This window comes from Dermacentor silvarum, chromosome 3, assembly GCF_013339745.2.
Source record: "Dermacentor silvarum isolate Dsil-2018 chromosome 3, BIME_Dsil_1.4, whole genome shotgun sequence".
NCBI classification, from domain to species: domain Eukaryota; kingdom Metazoa; phylum Arthropoda; class Arachnida; order Ixodida; family Ixodidae; genus Dermacentor; species Dermacentor silvarum.
In genome coordinates this window covers 136,582,155-136,604,728 of record NC_051156.1, presented here as the reverse complement: position 1 = coordinate 136,604,728, position 22,574 = coordinate 136,582,155, and the positions used below count along the sequence as shown (strand labels likewise).

Here is a 22,574-nt window from a genome sequence, read left to right as displayed (position 1 = left end):
GTACAAAACGTTTCTAGGCTTCTCTGTATGCGAATGACAGGGACCTTGCGAAGTTTAATGAGACAAGTATCGTGTAAAATTCTATACTTTAGTGCCTCCTATTCTTCGCCACCCATATTCACCTCGAGTGCGTTACTCTGTCTTGTCTGTTCACGTAGAGGAAAAAGCGTCGTGAAGTTATCGAAGTTAAGACGCTCACAGCACCATTTTATACATTTTTCAGCATGAAAGACAGGCGTATAGATATTCTACAGCGGTATGCAAAGATCAGCTGCAATGGATCTAGGAATGTGTAGTGTAGTCTCGCTAAGTCTATACAGGCACGCCGGAGTCATGTCCCGCCTTATCTGCTTTTTTTTTTAAATAAGATGATGTACCATACAAGAGAGGTTGGCGCCTTTAGGGGGCCGCGGCCGCTCCTCGTCGCATGGCAAGCAATGCGAAATCACAAAATGTGTGCGAAAAACGCTGAACGTGGGCAGAGAGCACGAACACAAAGTTTTGCACATGAGTCTGAGAGGCCACAGAAGATGGTGAGATAGGAAGACACAAAATATATACATGTGCAGTTGCATAAGTATATACAGGGTGTTTCATTTTAGCTGCACCAAATTTTTAAAAATTGCCTGTGGCAGATAGCACAATTATAATCCTTGATCTAAACTACTCGATGAGGCAGCCACTACTTCCACGAGAAATCAAAACGCCTGATTGAATAATTAACTTAATTACGCTAATTATCTTTTCAAATAATTATTTTACGGCGGATCTTTCAATCTACGAATTATAGCCGCTGAGTTCGCAAGGCGTTTCCACTTGGAACGAATTATCAGGACTGAACCATTTTCGAGATATTAATTTTCAAAGTGTCCGATGAAATGCATGGGCGTTCCAGTTAACTTTTTGAGGAAAACGCTGTTTTATGCATTGAAGCACAAAAGTAACTAGAACGTCCATGCATTTCATCGGACACTTTGAAAATTAATATCTCGAAACTGGTTCGGTCCTGATAATTCGTTTCAAGTGGAAACGCCTTGCGAAACCTCAGCGGCTATAATTCGTAGATTGAAAGATGCGCCGTAAAATAATTATTTGAAAAGATAATTAGCGTAATTATGTTTAATTATTCAATCAGGCGTTTTGATTTCTCGTGGAAGTAATGGCGCCTCATCGAGTAGTTTCGATCAAGGATTATAATTGTGCTATCTGCCACAGGCAATTTTTAAAAATTTGGTGCAGCTAAAATGAAACACCCTGTATACAAGTACTTGGCATTGTCCGAGGACGCATACAAACATTCACAACTTCACAGACTAGAGGAACGAACACTTGCCTTGTTCTACACATTAAAGGATAAATACCGCACGCACGCGCACGCACGCACGCACGCACGCACGCACGCACGCACGCACGCACGCACGCACGCACACACACACACACACACACACACACACACACACACACACACACACACACACACGCACACACGCACACACGCACGCACGCACACACACACACACACACACACACACGCACACACGCACGCATGCACACACACACACACGCACGCACGCACGCATGCACACACACACACACACGCACGCACACGCACACACACACGCACACACACACAGCACGAAAGCAAAAAATCAAATAAGAAGCAGGAGAGAGAGAGAGAGAGAGAGAGCAGTCATGAGGGAAAGACCGGGAGGTTAACCAGGCTGAGCCCGGTAGGATACCCTGCACTGGGGAAGGGGGAAAAGGGATTGAAAGAGGAGAAGGAAGAGAGAAGTTCACACTTTACACTGCTACACATTCAATCAAGCGTCCATCGATGAGTCAATCACAAGCGGTGAGAAACAGGAAAATGCGGATAGACGCTAGAAAGCAAGTATATCCACTCGTATAACTCACTTACTCTCACTTATAAAAACTACAGACCCGCGTAGCGCTAATTTACGACGCCGGACCCGACGCCAGCCTGTCGGTCGGCTAAATTAGTGTGCCGTCCTGCAACGCATTCGAGCTTAAGGCAAAGCGAGCGAGCTGTTAGCATTAATGCTAGCATCGCACCGAAACAGCAGCTATACAGGAAAGTAGACTTACACACACACACACACACACACACACTCGTGCGTTTCATCAGCGTGGGCCGTACACTCCCCGTCAACAAGACGCCGGCAAATTAAGCTGCGCCACTCTAACTAGGTTTCGGGCCGGAAGACATATTTCAAGACGCGATGGGAACTGGTTATCCAATTACACAGACCACGCACGGCTACAGATTATACTGAATGCTGAATTATATTATGATGAAATTCTCCGTGAAGAAACAAAATAACGCTTTGCATACATCTTCATATAGATAGATAGATAGATAGATAGATAGATAGATAGATAGATAGATAGATAGATAGATAGATAGATAGATAGATAGATAGATAGATAGATAGATAGATAGATAGATAGATAGATAGATAGATAGATAGATAGATAGATAGATATTTAAAGCCAATTTTGTCAGAGAATAACGCCGAACTTGAGGTTTGCCAGCTGTGAGGTTCCGCTTCACCGCCTTGTTTATCTTTGTACTGTGTGCTCGTCGGTACGTCATGCGTTATTAGAAACTAAATAAGCAAGAATACCCCACACTTCTCGTGTGATTCAGTCACGACTGCTTGTTTTGCACGGCTTTCAAAAAAAAAAATTGTTTCTTTTGTCGTGCCTACCATCCCGCGACAGTTTCGCGTATGTTTTTTCTTTTCTTTTCTTACGAGCGCTGTCTTTACGCGAACGATTCATCTATGTCAACCTGTCCGCAAAGCATGCTTTCGAAGCACCGTACAAAATGCGAGCGATGGAGAAATATGGACGGCCGGAGCAAGGCGCTCACCACAAGCAGATGAGGCGAGCGTACAGTTTTTTTAAAACGAGGAAAAATATGTGCATCACGTGGAAGAAAGAAAATAATGAGACAATCTCCCCCTTTATTTAAAATAAAAAAGTTATTCTGCCCCCGAATTTCGATCCGAAATAATAAAGGAACGCCGGACTGCCGACGGCGCAAAAAGGAATTCATTGTGACGTCATAGTATTCATGCCGGATAACTGAAGCTAGTGACCAAATGAAGCGAGGTTCCCCGCGCATGTATTCAAAGGATAAGTGAGAGATGAATGCTTACAACGAAAAGCAGCACGGGGAAGGAAGCTTTACACCGTTACTTCCTTCCTATATAGCTGAATGCTCTTATGTGTGTATTTTAGTTTTCTATTTTTATATTCACGTTTTTTTTGTCGCGTTCGCTTATTCATTTATATGTATTCGCCAGTATATAGGTATATGTATAACTTGCATTTGTTCGTAATTTTTGTATACTTCTTGTTTTTGCAAACGTTAGTTCGCCCCTTGGCATCAAAAGCTTTCAACACGATGTTCAATAAAGAGCGGAAATGTGGTCCATGAGTCCCAATTGAGCAAGCTTGCAAGCGCTTCGCTATATTTCTGATTGAGACCTAGATTGCGCGCTCTACTGCTTTTCTTAATTACTGAATTTGCTCGCCCGAACACCTGTTCCACCTCCAGCTTTCACTAAAGACATCTCTCTGAACATTTGCTTGACCAATGTTTCAAGTTTCCGTGCATGCCTAAAATGTTGTCATATTCTTGAGAAAATGCGGTAGGCGTTGTTCGCTTACTACGTCAGCAATTTATACACGTGACGCGCTTCTTCAGTTTTTCATCCTTCTTTTTTTCGACAATCGCATATGTACAGCATAATACAGAGGCTCCAACTGGTTACGCAGCTCGCAACCTTTTCATATAGCTCAACTAAAAATACTCCGTCTTGATCAGAATGCGATGCCTGTGGTCTCGAAGACACTGTGGAACACCTTTCTATACATGCCCGTCCTTCGAAAATGAACGGCTCGCCCTCCGCACTCCTCTCAACCAGCTAGACGGAAGAGCTCTTTCGATGTCCTTCTATCACCGAGGCAGAAGGACACGAAAGCACTGTTGCGATTGCCGAAGGCTACCGAACTTAGCGATCGTCTGAGATAAAGAACACAGAACATACGCTACGCTGGCTTACATCCACACTAGACTTTTTCTCCTCTCCTTAATCTTTTTCTCCCCTTTCCCTAGACTAGGGTAGCCAACCGGGCTAAGTGCTGGCTGACCTGCAGAATAACTTCTTCTTGGGCGAGTTGGTGTTTACTGAACATGATACTTAGTAGCGCAATACTCTAAATAAAAGACAACAGTGAAAGACGAGTCTTTCCTTTCCTCTCGTCTTTCACTGTTGTCTTTTATTTCGAGTTTTGCGCTACAAAGTATCAAGTTGGCTAACCTGCGTGCGTTCATTTATGCTCCTCTCTCAACACTGCAAAAAAATAGTTTGGCACCTGTAGTCCTGGGACTCTAAGGAATGCACAAGTGAGTGCTTAGTATGTGAAGCATGTTTGATGCAGCGCGAAACAAGACGAAAAGTCGAGACAGGTGCAAAAACGCACCTTTATGCGTTATACACGACGGAACAGATCCGACATTTGACTAAGATGTGAAGGTCGCTGAAGGTTGCCGATTATCCAGCTGAGGGAAAGACCCCACGCAGTAGCATTCAAAAAGAAAAAGAAAAGAGAGAAAACAAGAGAAGATAAAACTAGCCATGACGGTGGTCCCCGCAGAGTGTCGCGATAGCGCAGAGAAGGACGAAGACACAAAATCGCGCTTGTATAATGACGCAAGAACAACAAGAGTACGCAATCTAAAGAATCGACGATCTGCGAAGCATATATCCTATCTGCCGAAATGTATACAAGTGTACAGAAGTGAAGGTTGGTTTATTTAATCTATTCATTTGATACAGTGCCGTGTTAGTTATGATACATTGGGGATGGGTGTACAGGAAGTGCATGAGCGCTACTAGAAGAAGAAAAGAATACAGGAAAAGCATAATCTGAAAAAGTGAAACAAAATACACTGGCTCGAAACTGAGACAATTGTGCAGGTGCTTGTATAATGCTCACTAACATGTAATTTTATAAGGACGTTGTTTAGCAAATTGCTTGGCTGGCAGGCACGCTAGAGAGCCCCAGGAGGGCGAAATTAATCCGGAGTCCCACATATAGGGTGTGTCTCATAATATGATCGTGCTTATAATCATAATCATAACCAGAGCGTGTTACTGAGAGTAGGTATCTTACATCTGAGCAGCAGTGCTCATTTTAAAAGATACTAACCAAAAAAGAATAGAGAAGAAAATTAGAGGAAAACCTCGATATACAGTCGACGTCATAAATTTTCTAGGCATGGCTTCTACAAAAAAAAAAAAAATCTGAATTTCTACTCGCTTAGAGCAATTAACGAGAGGAAGGGGAAACGAGGAGCCCTATTTCTATTAATCACAACCACATGAAGCCAACAGATAATGAGGCCAAGGGAAACATAGGGGAAATTATTTGTTGTTCTTAATGAAAGTGTAGAAATGATAAGGTAAAGGAAAATTAAAGTGAACGAAACATTAACTTGCGACCAGTGGAAAGTCACTTCTGAAGACTGAATGAATAAATCATTGTGAAGCTCACAAACTTGTCTGGGGACTGTAACTCGGAATTAGAGGATATAGATATGTGTCCGGGTTATGTGGGAATTATTCTTTTTCGTAGATCCGTAAACTTTTATCCCGATAGTTCACACGCGTGACTGTTTTGCAACAGGTTTCTCATAGTATATTTCGTTGCAAGCTAGCGCTCCTGTTGATCTATTCCGCTGTCTTGTCTGTTGGCGCTATGTTATCCATGCCAATCGAAATTCCACTAATTAACTAATTAACTCCTTTCAGCCTTTCTTATTCCCGTTCCTTGCTGAAAGTAAAAAAATAAGAAAAAGAACACTGCTCGCTGTTTAATAACTGCAGCCAAATAAAAAATAAGCTCTGCTGAAGTGGAATTTTTTTCTTGATTTTTTTTCACCAGTGGTTCTTATTGTTTTATGCAAATGACTAAACGCGTGTGGTATGGAACTGCATAATTGCCACAGACGTTCCTTTTACCCCACTTCATTTTTTATGTGACTATTTGACGTTGTCGAGAGGCCGGAGACCTGTTCTTCGCCAATGTTTCGAATAACACAATCAATCAATCAATCGGCCAAACATTATCGCAGTTCACCAGTCTTCAATGCTTAGTCGAACCTTCTGTGAAGAAGCAGTGAAACACCACCTCTTGAAGGATCGCCCGTGGTCTTCGAAAGACATTATCGCGCATATAACACACGCCGACCAAAAATGACTGAAGCCAGATGGAATGTTCATAATTTCGACTTCTTTTCACCGCTGCGTCGTTTGGCATACAGGTACTTCCATTATACGTCGTGGAATAAGCAATATGTTTTAACGGACTATGCGGACACCACGAAATATCCTTTCTTTTATTTCCTTGATTGCGTAAAACGCACTTCTGACAGGTTTACAGCGCGGCTGTCACGTTGTGCGCGCGTCGACGCACAGCGATGCAAAGCCGGCAATACGCCGAAATTACGCCGAAAATGCGTTGCCCCATTTGGTCGCGGCTTTAATAAAAAAAGCTTCTCGACAAGCGTTCGAGCTCATGCCTGTTTCCTTGCGCAGGAAACACAGATATCCCCGTTGGTCGATTATCTTTCGCAGTTACCGGTACGAACGGTATAGTTTGTTATCAGGCAATGACTGCGGGCATACGGGGTGCCACACTGTAAGTCCCATACTTGGGACGACGTCGATTTTTCCGAATAGTAGTTTGATTCCACGTTAGCGTAACGAAAACGCCGCCGAAGCCGTTCACGCTTGGATTGCGACGCACTTTTGGAGTTTGCCAACGCTAAAGGGAGACCCGCGGGACACTCTTTCTCCGACATATTTTCGGTTCCGTGTCGCCATGCGCATGCGCGCGTCATCCAGTCGCGGAGAGCTAACGAAGCTGTATTAATGCCTAAATTTGTTTCTCGTGATTGCTGATTAAGGAGAGACACCACGCAAGCATCCCGGCCATCATAAGAACACGATTATCGCACAACGTGTAAAACTGGAAATAGGTTTCACGCGAGTCGTCTTACAGTGGTATTTTGATATAGCAGCTTTCGCCCTACAAACTGTGGTCCTCGCGTAAAGCATACAGTTTCTCAAAGAAAGAATATATACGAGTAAAAACTCGGGCGCTGCGACGTTTCAGCTACCACGGGAACGAGACGTAGAACGTGGATTTGACTAATCTTCGCGTGCTTCAGGATCGAGACGTGCTTGCGGCGCTATTTATTACACTTCACCTTTCTAAATTTCCAAGCGATCATAGTTATATAAACACAGTAAAGCAATACGTATTCGAAAATATGTATAATCGTTTCAACCTATTGCATTTATAGCGCAGTATTTTGTTCAGCATGGCCAATTCGCAAAGTCACAAATCCGTTTGAAGTCAGCGGGACGAAGTTTAGGCAAATCCACACACTATCCAACACTCCCGTGGAGGCTGAATTGCCGTATACATGCAGCTCCCGTAGTAACTTGCGCCAGAATATTATCCAGTAATGTTTGTAGGAAACTCTCCCTGTTAAAGCTCACGTTCACACGTACATACAAAAACACCGAGTCAAGCTCCAGATATATGCACAGGCGATCGACTGCCTCTTACCTGCGACAGGCCGCCCACTTCGAGGAAGGCCGGCTTCCGCGCCTTCATGTGCGAGTGGACCCGCTTCAACATTCTGACTCCGGCCGCGACGGCCTTCTCAGTGGCGCGACGCAAACGCATGTCTCTCGGCCCGTGGCTGCCCAAGACCCCGTCCCGGGCCTTCGGGTCTCAGGGAACGGTGGCACGGCCGGGGTCTCATCTCGACCGGCGTGCCAGACCGCCAACGACACGCCGCGATTGACCCGTGTTTCCGCTCGTTTTGCTGGCCTTCTTTCCCCCTTCTTCGGGAACGTTCTTATTTTCTTCCCTCTCTTAATCCAGCGACGTTGACTTTCTCTCGAAGCACCTAACACACCGTTGCCACTGGAGTAAGAAGTACAGTCATCATCACATAGGCAGCACTTGCCCCGGCGCAAAACCAGGCCGAAGAGAGTTGGCAGGACGACGACTTCCTGAGAGTCTTCACGTCCGTGTAGAGGTCCCAGTTCACGGTTGGACTCGTACAAACGCTAACTCGCTGGCCGCATCAACCACACTGTCACACGGGTGCCGAACACCGTCGTCATCACACACCGGATTTCCGCGCTGCAGTATAACAAAGACGACCACGACCTACGCCACTACACAACGGGGAAAAATGACTTCTTGAACGTTTCCCTCCACGTGAGATGAGGCGCGGTCACACCACGAAGGACGGCCGCCGGTGCGCGAAGAATTTAACCGCAAGGCCAGTTTTTGAACTGGGATGACAAACGCCGGGTGTTCGGAAACCACGGCAAGGGCCGGGACACCGCGTCACCACCAACAAAACGGCGGCAATTCTCAGCCGAAAACGCGTAACCGCTTGGTCGCCGCAGACACCGAAATGACGCGAAGTCTTTCTTGGCAGAGAGCGTCAACGGGGCGAGCAGACGACGAATGCAGCTGCGGTCACCCCTCGGAGCAGACGACGCGTCGGGTCTTGGCAACGCAGACGAAGCGACGCCGCCCGCTAGGGCTCGACGCCGCTATTTCTTTCACTGTTTTTCTTTTCGCGCATGTCACACGACGACGACAAAAGGAGTCGACCACTTTGAGCAACGCGGCCCACGTTGGAGACAGACCCGGGGCGAGCGCGCGAAGTTGCCACCACAGTGCGCCGGCAATGCGAGCGAACCCAGTCAGCCACTCGGCGGACTCTCTCGATGTGGGAAAACGAAGACGACGCACGCTGGATACGCGCACGGGACGCCGGCGCTGCTGGCGAGCGCCGCTAGAAAGCTTACGGAACGAAAGGATAGAGGGCGCTGCTTGACACGAATGGAGGTTAGGCGGGGACGTGAAGAAGGAGGGGGGGGGGGGGGGGGGATAGAGGGTGCGCTCCGGATACCCGCTTCCATACCGCGATTGCTTCCGTCTCTTTGCGTAGTACACCCATTTTGCCTTCGTCTTTATCAAGTCTTCTCGAGAGGCTCAGGGGAACGCCGCCAATGTTTGCGTGCTCGTCCGCCCTGCTGAGACTGCTCACTCCGCTGTTGCTTTCCTTTCACATGCAGGGTGTTTCGCTTGGGCCAAACTTTAAAAATATGCAAATGCTACGTAGCTGAACAGAACCAAGGGATTACTGTTTTCCGTCGCTTGGAGATACTCAGATTGTTTTTTGCATTCCGCCTAATTAGATAATTAGTTTTAATTAATCAGCTTCTCAATTATTATTGTTGGATGAAAAGTACCAATGAGAAAGTTGTAGAGCTACATGACAAACTCCCGATCCAGCTCTTCGGTTTCTCAATACGTGCTACATAAAAGTGTTTTTCCGAGCGTCAAAGAAGCCCGCGAATGCACGCTAAATTGCCGCGCGACTGGCCGCTCGAGACACCTTGCGTGTATTCGCGGGCATCTTTCACGCTCGGAAAAACACTTCTATGTAGCACGTATTGACCAACAGAAGAGCTGTATCGGGAGTTTGTCATGTAGCTCTACAATTTTGTCATTGGCACTTTTCATCCAACAATAATAATTGAGAAGCTGATTAATTAAAACTAATTATCTAATTAGGCGGAATGCAAAAAACAATCTGAGTATCACCAAGCGACAGAAAACAGTAATAGCTCGGTTCTGTTCAGCTACGTAGCATTTGCATATTTTTAAAGTTTGGCCCAACTTAAGTGAAGCACCCTGTATCTGTATTCGTATCTACGGAGCTCCTCGAAGTCGCGCGACCGCAACCAGCGTCTGAATCTGTCGCAAATTCTCGTACCTATGTAGAACTCGTCGCCATTTTAGAATACCAATTTGTGTCAGGTTTCACTGTTTGGATTATGTCTGCTTAGCAATCAGCTTCCTTGCACGACTCTGATCAAAGGATTGTCGCTGACGACGCAGATTTCAGTTGTATTTTGGGCCGTTGATAAAAGCCATGATAATCAACCGAAGTTTTTTTTTTTTTTTTTTTTTTTGCCTGTTCATTTCAGTTTTCTCGACAGCTGTTCTTTTCGGAAAGAAAACAGATTGATTATCGGGACTGGCGTACCTAAACATCCCACGGGCGACACATGAGAGACGCCACATAACGCGGGGCTCCAGATTACGAACACCTTAAAAAAATATTGAATGCCGCCTGCATCGGAATTCGGCCCGAAACAATATCTATAGTACTCGAATAATGGCAAGTCCTTCCTCCTCTATTAGTCGCCGGCGGCTTCACGTCCACTCCCCATCGTCGACCTCATGAGGCCTCTAATGTGGGGATTGTACGGCGATCATTGAGGACGTCGTTGTGTGTGTCATATCGATTATTATATTATTCCGATCGAAAGACGAGCCGCGCATCTGAGTGAGGACTGCCGAGGGTTTCTTGTTTTTCTTGCAGAATTTCCCCGTGCAATAAAGAACCAAGGAAAGTTTCGCCGCTCAGATGAGTGTGATTACGAACTCGCTGACTTCCTTTTATCGTGACATAACTGACATTGAATAATTCTTCGGGCGAGCCAGCAATAGTGTCGTGAAGTCGGATGTAGTTGAAGGTACCCCCTGTTGAGAGTTGACAGTTCAACGCCCAGTTGACATATGACCGCTGAACACCATAATTTGCATTTAACAGCGGGGGTAATCTGTAAGAGTACATCTAGTGGACTGTCCATTTCGGCTGTCACTGATTGGCTGCAGCTGCACGTGCGAGAAGGAGATTGGCTGGGGGCACCTGACTCCTCCTCACTCGTGCAGTTCCAGCCAATCAGTAGCGGCCGAAATGGACAGTCCACTAACTAAAAGATCACATCACTGCTGGACAAATATGTCGCGAGGCTAACTGTCCAACAGTAACGCCATGCATATGGTACACTTGAACGACAGAAAGCAAGGCAAGTTGGTAGTGATTCGTGGTGTGCCAAGGCAACGGCACAGATCACAAAGACGAAGAAAAGGACAACAAAAATATGGTACATATATATGGCACATGTTTATATTTCACGTTCGAATCTGCACATCCCGAGTAACCGTGCACAGTAAAATTTTTGCACACTTGGGTGTATCAGTTGGTCCCTTACCTTTAAGGGATATGATCGAATCGTTGATGGGGAGAAATTAAGTTGTAACGAAGAAGAAGTGCCGGTCAGTCAGGCGCATCACCAGCTGCTTTTACGCACGGCTGGTCATGACTGCTCGCAGGGTTAACTGCCGCACCGAGTTCGACCTCTCAATCCTGTCAATAAACACCTTGACATTTGGTGGAGGTGCTGGGTATCGATCCCACTACCAGTAAGTTTTCTTTAAAAAATTAAATTATGGGGTTTTACGTGCCAAAACCACGATCTGATTATGAGGCACGCCGTAGTGGGGGACTCCGGAAATTTGGACCACCTGGGGTTCTTTAACGTGCACCTAAATCTAAGTACACGGGTGTTTTCGAAGTTTTCTTTTTTTGACAACATTTGTGGTAAGCATACGCATGACGATAGCAGTCACAGATGACGCCACAACTGCTTGAAATAAAGCTTGAATAGCTTTAGCTGCCAAACTCTCGTGTCAGACATTTTGGTGCGCGCACCAGGTGCTGACTTAAGCGTCCCTCGTCGTAGGCGTAGTTCGATCTCGCTGTCGTATACGGCAATTTTTTTTTTACAGCCGTATAGGTCAGGGGGTTAATCATTGAACAAACCAGCACCCTTAAGGGCACAAGCATGTTTTTTACTTTGATAGCTCAATTCCCAATAGCGCTGGTATTTTTTTCTTTTTTTTACTGCCATACGGCGAGAGGGAAGTTAAGAATGAGTAAAATGGCCTGACGGCACGTCAACGCCGACAGACAAGGCATGGCGCAGAAAGAGAAGGCTCCGTGGTCACCCCAAGACACGACCTCCAGGAAGAGGTTCGTCGATGCCAATGGCTCGAAGCGAAAAACATCGCGTACGCAGGGCACTGCGATGTCCTTGCCTCAGTTCCATTTTTCTGAGTGTGCGCTCTTATTTCGTTATTCAATGGCTCGCAAATATACTCTGCCAAGGACTGATCTCCCCGCCACTTCCGCCATGCCTGTTTTCTGACACGACTCAACCTGACAAAGAATTTGACAAGTTTCCCACCGGACACTCAACCAAAAGGCTTTCTCGGGTTCGTGGACGATCTTGGTTTGTGCCCGACGCGTGAGCATGCTGCCCCAAAGCAGCGTGCCGTGGGCGTGACCCTTCGCGCACTGTTTACGACGTTGGGCACGGAGGCGCCGGCTGTGATTTCGTACTCGGACGAGAGATAACAGAAAAGGGGAAATAACGACCGAACCAGCTTGCTATAGCACGGTCAGCTTTGGTGACCTTTCGGCTGCCGAAGGGACGCGGGCTGCTCACGAACGGCGAAAGACTGGCGATAGTTCCCCACTGTTAGCAACGTACCGGAAGGATTTGGAGGAAAACAAAGACAAGAGCAAGTATACTCCCACACAATGACAACGAGACGAAGAAAAGGAGGGGGGGGGGGGGGGAGGGGGCATGCACGCAGGACCTTTAGAGCTTAGAACTGAAGCACGTGCCTAAAACAGACCCCGCAACGCGACACCCTGAACGATCTCCCTTCCTTCCGGACACGAGAGCGTTGCTCCTTCGGCGTTAATGAACGCAAGAAGAAGGGAACGTTGCTGACCTGAGCTGTGCGAGGAGAAAAGGGCTGGTGGGGGAGGGAGGGGGAGTCAAAAGGGGGGTATTGGCGCGAAAGGCGCGTCCGAGCGCGACCAAAGTTCTGGCACGCGGCTGCTGCCATGTCGAACTAATTCAATCGAAAAGGCCTCAACTGACGAGGCGGCGCAGAGCTGACGCGTGAGACACGTTTTCACGACTGACGTCATTAACGGACGAAAACGAACACAAACGCTGGATGCTGCGGCGAAGGAAAGCCGAGTGGGCGTTTGGGGGATGCGGGGGCGTCACGGTACGCGCTGTGAGCGTTAAGCGAAGTACAGCTGCACTCCCTACGAGTTTGCGCGCGCCAGCCGCTTTGTTTAACGTCGCCAGAGTTCTCTGAGAAGATGGTTTCGCTTCCTCGACAACTTCGTTCACGGATGTCGACCGAACTTTACTTCCTTCGTGCGGCGTCCATAGTTTTCGGTCTCGCTCTCTGGTGACTCGTCACGAAGCTTGTGTTTTGAGTGACGCGCGAATAGCCGAACGCGCTTGTCCGTATTAGGTTGACGTTTGAGATATATACTTTGTTTTGTGCACGTATTCCCGTACAAAGCAAGCAGATGCGCCAAGACAGGAAGTTACACGTTACGGGTTATACTCACCGGCGCGTTTTAGTGGGCAACGAGCAGCGCTCGGAATTCTCCTAAAATCTGGTCGTAAGAACGCTTGCGAGAGATTTGATAGCTTCCCTGGGGAAATTTTCGAGAATTCCGGAGTGATCCTGTTCGCCTAATAAGCCGCGTCATAAGCGATGTTGGCGATGGCAATGTACATTTTCCATCCAATAATTGTAGTGATGGAGCCAGTATCACGGCAGTGTACGCTTTGTTGAAAGTGCTTTATTTTTTCCTCCCACATTATTGATTGATTGATTAAAGTGATTGATTGACTATTTGATTGATTGGCTGATTGATTGATTGATTGATTGATTGATTGATTGATTGATTGATGTTACAACGCAACACAAGTGCTATACGAAAGACGTCGTAATAGCTCTGCGTTATCATTATGGGAGACCGAAGCAAAATGCAAATGGCGGAGCGTACTATTTGCAGCGCGCTTATTTAGGCCCCTATAATGTACCGTGATGCATAGCCTGGTGCACATGCCAATACGAAGAAAGAAAAATAGGGGTCAAATTCATTTCACAAACGGCTCTGTATCACAGCCGTCGCTTCTGACAACGGGCTGTCAGGTGGTTAAGAAATTAAATTTAATTTTCGAGTTTTACACGCCAAAACCACGCCTGATTATGAGACACGCCGGAGTCGGCGGCTCCGGGTTAATTTATTTGACCACCTAGGGGTTCTGCATCGTGCACCCAATGCACGGTACTCGAGCGTTTTTTTTTTTTTTTTTGTTGTTTTTTTTTTTTGCCTGCCGCCCCAATAAGAACGCGGCCGCCGCGGCCAGCGTCGAACCTATGACCTCTAGCTCAGCAGCCCAGCGCCATAGCGACTGGGCTATACCGCGGCGCGGTGTCACGTGGTGTGCTTTGAGAGAGGCAAGTTCTCTGGATGCGTTCAATGTGCTGCAAGTGACCGATCCCCGTGGGCGACCAAAACTTTAGTAGGTCACTCGATCAATATAGGGTGTGACCGGTTTCCATTCGTTGCGTGCGCTATATATACGCTCTCCTCGCGATAAAAGAACGAGCATTGGCAAGCGTGACAAGTGACGGATGCGCTGTAAAGATCCAATACAAATTCGCCCTCGAGTATGCGACGTCCGTTTTGGCACCGTACAATCCAATGCGTGTCGAATGTCGCCCAAACAACGATTTAAGGCGTAGTAGACGCATAATGTAACGCTCACGCCCTCTGTAACTATTCCCCGGCTCACATGCACCTGATAGCCCGTTGCATATGTACAGGTAACAAGCGAGTTGTGTACGCCCCAGGCGCTGTTGTCTGTTTATGCGCGTACAACTTCCGAGTCCGGGTGTTTGCATATAAGGTTATGCGTACTTTTTAAGCAAATTTGATGTAAATGGGTACACCGTCGCGTGTCCAAATGAATGTTTACCGGAATACAACCGACTCACAATGTCATCTGCAAAACCCTTACTATCGCTTTGCGCGCACAGAGTATCCGTTTTGTCTCCATACCTTTCAAATGTTATTTATAAACTTATTCAAATATATAATTAATATGAGGACACGTAGGGCGTTGCAGAAGAGAGTGTGGTGTAAAAAAATGCAACATCGTTTTCAGAAGAATTTTAAGTACATTCGGAAATGTAATGGAGATTATGGAGGTGACCAAGTGGTTCGAGTCATCACGCACATGGGGAATCAAAGAATTAAAATATTAATCTATGAAACCACGAGGAACGGACAGTTCAAATAACAGAAGACTGGTACGAGGTCATGCGTATCAAGGAATCACCATTTGTAAATGTGAAATTTTTTTCAGTAACAAGTTTTATTCTTTAAACTCCAGAGAATGAAAGGACCGGTGTTCTTCACTCATCTGAAGTAGTTTGTAGCGCCAACGTCAGTGCTACGTGAGTTCGCGGAAGATGGAATTGGGGCACTGGGCATATAACTACCACTCGTGGTGCGGATTCAAACGCTCGACAAAGGCTGTGCCCTGTTTGAACGAGATGTTCGAACATGATTAGATTTAGGAAACTTCCCACAATTGGAAGGTCTCAAATTTGGAGACAGGAGAGCTTCGGTTACTACAGCGCACACTTCTTACCTTTCTTTCCCCCTTCCCTAGAGAGATAGAAGAAAGTGGAAAGGCAGGGAGGTTAACCAGGGAGAGAGATCCGGTTTGCTACCCTGCGCTGGGGAGAGAGGGGAGGGGGGAGGTAAAGTGACAGGAAAGTAGAGATACAGAAAGAAAGGGAGCACAGATGCACAATCACAGTCGGCCACTGTCACCGCTCATCACAGTAGCACTCGCAGCACTGTAAACATCAGTTCAGGTTACAGCCGCTTGTTGCCCTTAAAAACTGCAACAGTCGCCCTCCGCTGCGATGGCTTGTGGTGTCCCTAACTAAGCGCAGGGCAGGCAACCTAGCGCGATTTTGCTTCACTTCACCTATTTTTCTTCTTCCTAGAAACACTTAAGCGTTAGACGCTATGTGATAGTTAGTTCTAACTTAAATGAACACCTGTTGATTAGTTGTATATTGAAGTACGAAGCTGCTCTCTCTCCCTCTCTCTCTTTCTCTCTCGTTTCCCAGAAAACATCAGGAAAACCTGGGTTTCCGTGCCGCTAAAGCACGCCAAGAGCCAAGCAACCACCCACGTAAAGTCAGCGTCTTCAAGTAAATCCCTGATGAGCTCCCTAATCTTAGCTCCCTAAGATGGAACAACGACTCCCACTGTCCGGACGCCCGAACTCCATTCTCCCATCTGGAGACGCAAGTGGCCGACTCTCAGACACATGCTTCGCATTTTTGTTCCTTCAATTCCATTCGCTTTCCAGCGCTACGCCCACCAGCGCCACCTCCCAGTGTAAGCGCGGAAAACTTGGCGCGCGAGCGTTGGCGGTGATATATCAAAGCTTGCAGCACGACTTTCTCAATACCCCAGCTGCTTTGCGTTTAATGGGCCCAGGCCGGACGCTTTCTCTCTTGCTTTTATTTACTCATTTGTTTTACGCGGCACATTTGCGAGCGAGCGCGCGCGCGCCTATAGCGAGCATCATTCTTTCCTTTCTGAACGGGCTGGCGTCTACGTCAGTCCATGGAGCTGCTGACGTCAGCGTGCTTTCCCGAAAGCCCAGTGTCATCGGCCGCTCTAAGTCCCGCGCGCCCTCCCATACGGTGAGCGCCTTCACATAAGCTTGTATTTGTAAGAACGAAAACAAGAACGAAAACAAAAACGAAAAAAAAAAAAAAACGAACAAGAGGATGGGAAAAGACTGGCCAAATGACCGAGCTTGTGGACACCGTCTTGGCACGAAACGTTATTCCAACACCGATCCTTTGAGACTGCTAGCTGGCCCGTGGATGGCGAGAGAGGGAGAGAGTTTTCTTGGAAGGCATACAGCGAGACACTGATTGTTTACCCACGTACGGCGGCGTATAACGGTCGTTCGGCACCGGAAGATTGCATCTTTACAGCGTACGCTCCTTAACAGGCGCGAAAAAAAAAATAAAGACATTTCTTCTCCTCGCTACCCCCTACTCATCTTCGCGAAGGAGCGGCGTGTTGTGTTTGCGCGCCGTCGGTCCTGTTTGATTGATCGGTAATTGCGAAAACGGCGAGTCACTAAACAGTGCGGACGAGAGTTCGGCCGGGAGTCGTCGACTATGGCTAAAGAGATCCCGCTGAACGCCTTGTTCAGTAGCTGTAATAGACGATCGCGACCTTCCGCTGTATCTTGCTGTTGTCACACCGATATGCACCCACCGCGGTCGTCCAGTGAATACGGTGTTGTTGTTCTTGAGCACGCGCTTGCAGGTTTCATTTTCGGCATTCCGATGACGTCACAATGCAGGAACGCTCATGTATCGAGCTCTGGGTGCTTGGTATAGAAACAGAGGTGGGTAAATTTATCCGGAACCCTCCAGTGTACGGCGACTCTAATAGATCTCACTGCCTAAAGGCGACCGGTCTGCGTTACAAATTGTCACTGGTTGAGATAGTACACTGTGTGACGCTGTACGTCTGTCTGTGCGAGATTGACACTGTGCGTGTCTAACTATGTGGTGTCTTGACATATTGTGTGAACAGTGCTTACATGGACAGTATTATGCTGTCCATTCTTTCTTTCCTCTCACCTTTCGGTATCCCCTGTTATCTTCCGCAGTACATGGTAGCCAACGTTCTGGTTAACCTCCCTGTCTTTCCTTTACCTCTGTTGACACGCTAAGCCAAATCAATCAATAGCATCGACATGCTTTTCACAAAGGTATCTGGCTCAATTTTGCTCCCGCATTTACACGTCCGTTCATACACCACGGCAAAATACCACCGTCACCATGGCGTTATGGTGGCAGATGTAAAAGCTATCTCTTACACAATCATACATCTCCTTAATATGCATATTGAGCATCTATCCACATTTAGATGCAAGAAAAAGACGCACAATGCGATATCTCAGAGCGAACATCGGAAGACGCACAACGCTCCATTTTTTAGTTTCCTGGTAGTGTTTACGGCATCGGTTGAAATTTTGATCCGGCGCACAGGAAAATCTGTGTGAGCATGACTACAATAAAAGCGCTGCGTGAATTGAAGATGAAAATCACATATTAAAACTTAAGCCACTTTCGTGAAGGCAACAAAACATTAGAGGCGATAAGTCCACGCTCTCGTGTGCATTCACCTCCGCATAGAGGAACCTCATCGTTCTTTCTTTCTTTCTTTCTTTCTTTCTTTCTTTCAAACTTCTAGCATTTCTCTTGGGACTTGATTTTCTTCGTTTCATTACAATCTGCATTCTGTAGCTCAGTCTAGCGACTTCGAAGGCCACAAGCTCTCAGAAAAAAAAAGGAAAAGAAAAAAGACACGCTTGAATGACGTGGCCATTGAGAAAGCACAACAAGTGTCGTAAACAACAAGGAGGAACCTTGAGGTCTTCGAGTGCACGCAAATGGTATCGGGAAAAACGCCGTAAGAATTTCCCAGGGGTTCTTAAACTTAGGTAGCTCAGGCTATCCACGACGGTCAGACGGTAGCAGCATGGTCAGAGTTTAAGCAGTTGCAATCACAACAAAACCTGGCACAATTTAACTTAAGAGCTTCGGCGACCTGTGTCCGACGAAGACAATAGGTGCCCTGCTTATCAATGTGTGATCAAAATTCAGACGGTAGAAGCAATTTGACGTCAAAGGGATACCAAGGCCCGTTCCTAGAGCAACTCAGTCATCACTCAGTAGAACTTAAGGATGCGGGCAAGAAGTTATATATTAATTCCTCCGGCGGTGGGGCACATCGAACGAGACAGGCACGCAAAACTGTCACCGAAGAGTCTAATGTATGGTCAAATTTAGGCCACTGGGACGGTGTTCATTACTCACGTCAAATAGCTGCCACTTCAGAATTCGCAACACTCGTCCATTTTACATCGTGACACAGCATTTCTCACCTATTCGCTGAGGTCAACGTAACCGCCTTACGACTGCGCTCTCTTGGATCTCCTTGAATCTAGCTGAGCGCGAAAACGAGTGACTGGCGAGTGAACGGATGCGAGAGTGAACATGCAGATGAGACTGCGCAAACGTTACTGCGAACGAGAGTACGTGCCGACAAGTTGTGAACGGAAGTGATAGAGGAAGCTATACATGCGTGCGGAAGTGACTGTGGACGCGAAATAGTACAAAATTGAAAAAAAAAACGACTAAAAAAATTAGCCAGTAAGAAACGAGTGAGTCAGTATCCGGAAGATTTAATTATATTTTAGTTTAACGACCGAAGCGTTAGATAGAGCGAAAAAGAGAGATCTAAAAAAGAAAAATGTCAGACGATTACGATACTCCCTAATGCGAAATTTGCGCGCAGCTGTATGCGAGTTTTCATTTCGCGATATGTTGAGGCGACCGATTTGAAACCGAAATCAACGCACCGACTGGTATAGTGGACCAGTGCCTTCAGCGCCTTCGCAGAGGGAGAGGCACTATGGGAACGCTGATGCCATGATGAGCGGCATCGGAGCTAGCTGTGGAAGAAGACGACGACGACGCTCAACCCAGAAACGGGCGCCTACGAGCTGCGCTCTAAAGTGCAGTGAGGTTATCCATAGTTTGACTGGCTACCCAAATAAGGGGTAGCCAGATGTGGTAGCCCGCTTCACGCAAGAACTCACCTTGGCCAGTGGCAAAACAGAGCGAAACTGCACTGTCGGCTCTGATGGATACTACAAGTGACAGCTCGGAACTGATTTTGGCTATCTGAGAGTGCTGCAGAAAGTATAAACAGAACCATCAGTGTCCGAGCGCCGTTGCGTTCTGTCCGCATCGGAACGCGGCCAGCGAGTCCGGGATTTGACACCGCGACCTCGTTCTCGAAAGCAGAACGCCACAGCACACTAAAGCCTGCAGTTTTCCCTAATTTAGCCGAGGGGAAGAAATTCAGCGTTAGAGAAACCGTTCGCGTGCATCTCTTGGCAAAGGTGCAAATAAGGATGTCACATGTTGTATATACACCAGAGCAGTCACCTCTTGCTTATTAAGGTGAGAACCTGTACCGGGAAAAGCCGTCAGCCGGTGCCAGTGGGGTAACAACGTAAACAGGCCGGAAACCTTTTCTTTTTCTTCTTTTTTTTAATGTGCGTGCAACGAGCTCAGGCAAAGACCATCTCTCAAGTAAACACGGTATGCCAGCCAGTCCCTGGAGGGAGCACGCTGCTGTGCCGGTGCGTGCAGGCTTTGACTCCTTTCTCGGTAGCTGAGTTTTTTATATAAAGCCAGGCAGGGCAACGGAGACCACCTACATGCCGCGTCGCCCAGTCACATCACCTCTCAGACATGTCTTCCCGGTACGCGCGCCAGAGCGAAGAGGCGAGATTAGAAAGTTGTTACGCAAGGTCGTCGTTGGCGGGCGCGGCGTTACGCTGGCCGCTACCGTTAAACTTTTTTTGACCGGGCAGCGTTGTTACAGTGTGGAAGTAAGACGGAGAAAGAAAAAATAAAAGGGAGAAGGACGATAGAAAAAAAAAAGGTCGGGAAATTTCCGGGGAAATTTTAAGTGTAAGGAGTCAGCGCTGGCGGCTGTCGCGTGATACTGTGTCCCTCCAAGACACGTCCCAGCTATCGCAGTTTACCGACCTCTAGGTTAATTTTTTCCTTGCGGTTTGTTGAAGGACGCGTCTATTTATATTAATCGGGCTGGCCACTGGTTTGCTATTATTCTATTTTCCCTAGCTCAGCGTGAAGCTACCGTTCACGTGGAGACGAGGTAGAAAACGAAACAGAAAAAAAAAAGGGGGGGGGGGGGGGCTGGGATTATATTAAACTTCATATAGAATTCATCATCGTTTATTATCCGCGGCCTTTGCTAACCTAGCGCGAATTCTACGACACACACACAAACAAACAAACAAAAAAGAAATCGCGGAAAGTATTCCCTCATTACAGTTAGCTAACCTGACACCGTTGCTGCTCCATCACGGCGAGCTGAATCAAGCTCGTTACAGCCATGACCAGTGTTTGTCGCGAACTTTACGCAGTTCATGCGGATCATTCTTGTTCGCTTTGCTACTTGTGCGCACGGCATTAAAGGCACGGCCGTTAACATCTCTGCGATGACAAGGTCTTTGCACTCCTCAGGAGTGTGCGAATAGCGAGGAACTTTCGAATCAAAATGCGACAAAATGGACGTGGAGAAACTAAGAAAGCGAGGAGAAAAAAAAATTAGTTTTATTGAGCACCGATTATTCTTGACGTGTACATTTTTCGAGAGAGAGAGAGAGAGCGGGAGAGAGAGAGAGATGAAATGAGAAATGTTAGTTTGAATGTTATCGTGCAATGACCGTAGCATGGAGCGCTTGAATACTAATGCATGAGAGTGGACGACCCTGTAAACGTACGTCACCGTGCATGTCAGTCTCATGTACAGTCACCGTGACATTTTGCACAAACAGGCCTTAAGCGCCTCTTTGCTTTTCCTGCGGATGGTGCTAGAGATCTCTGGTCGAGGTGATTTGAACGGCGCTAACTTGTAATTCGTTTTCCGTCTAAAGCATTCGACGTTCGTTTTTTACAGACTACGTATGTTAAACTTAAGCAGCTATATAACGCGCCTTCATTGTTCGGATGAAGTCTGAAAAGTGGCTGTACACTATATTTTTCGTCACGGCTCCCCCGCCCCCCTCCCCCAAGGGAGACAGGGAGCCGCTTATTTTCTAACGAAATACTTCCCTCTGGCGTCTCTCCCTCCTACATACTTGTAATCACGAACAAAGTGCACAGCTCTATCATGTGACGTTGGCGAGCGTCTCCGCTTCTTCCCTAGTTCTCCGAAGAAAAAGAAAACCGTTAGCCAAGGGCGCAGCCAAGAGCGCAGCCAAGCGCGTCTCATCTGTCGTAAGAAGCGCAATCTTTTACCACGTGATCACTTGTCCATGTGTGCAATGCTTTGTTTCTTGAACTTTAATTTTTTGTTGCGCCATTACTCCCAACCACAACCAAGATGTGCCAGTTTCAGCGTAAGGCATCAGACCCGCGACCTTCACCAAGATCATCTAATAATTGCAAAAAAAAGAAAATGCGGAGAAAAACGCATTGTAGCGCAACCGTACTGCGCCACAATGACGTTGGCGTTACGCAGCCACCGACGCAAACTCGGACAAGGCGACGACGGTGGTGTTATAATGTTCCGAGACCGGGCCCACGCCGCCGGCCAGCTTGTGGCTGCCGTCGCGTACTCGTTACACGCCAGGGCGCACGCCTAATTAACGACTTTCGCTAACCTTTGTCGGCCGCGCTTCCGCTTTTCTTTTCTCATTTTTTTTTTCTCGCGCCTCCGAGAGAAGGTGGGCGTATAGTACGAGCGCCACTCTACACCAAACCTGTGCAGTGAAGCCCAATTTGAAGGGACGTGCTGCGGTGCTGAAAAGTTCGAAGGAAGGCTGCGGAGCAAGTTCACTTATTCGATTATAACGACGCAAAACGCTGCAGCTATAGCCATCACACCGTGTGCGCGTGCGTGCGTGCGTGTGCGGCCTGTGTATGTGTTTCTTTTCCGTCTTTCTTTTTTTTTATATATACGATGTTCAAGGAGACGTTGGCGCCTTTTAAGTGGCGCTGGCTGCTCCTCTTCGCATAGAAATACACGCTACGAAGGCCACGAGAAT

At 47.2% G+C, this 22,574-nt stretch overlaps 1 protein-coding gene across 5 annotated transcripts in view; it reads right to left on the bottom strand.

The window, feature by feature from the left end:
* Positions 1 to 22,574, bottom strand: part of LOC119445813 (pleckstrin homology domain-containing family G member 5-like) — a 676,589-nt gene that overhangs the window by 266,820 nt on the left and 387,195 nt on the right. The window contains exon 1 of one of the 5 annotated variants that reach the window (XM_037710107.2): positions 7,669 to 8,968. The exons of the other annotated variants lie outside the window; for them this stretch is intronic. Coding sequence (XP_037566035.1) covers positions 7,669 to 7,788 — 120 coding nt within the window. The 5' untranslated portion in view covers positions 7,789 to 8,968. Of the gene's footprint in view, positions 1 to 7,668; positions 8,969 to 22,574 lie in introns of those variants that run through there. 5 annotated transcript variants of the gene reach the window in all.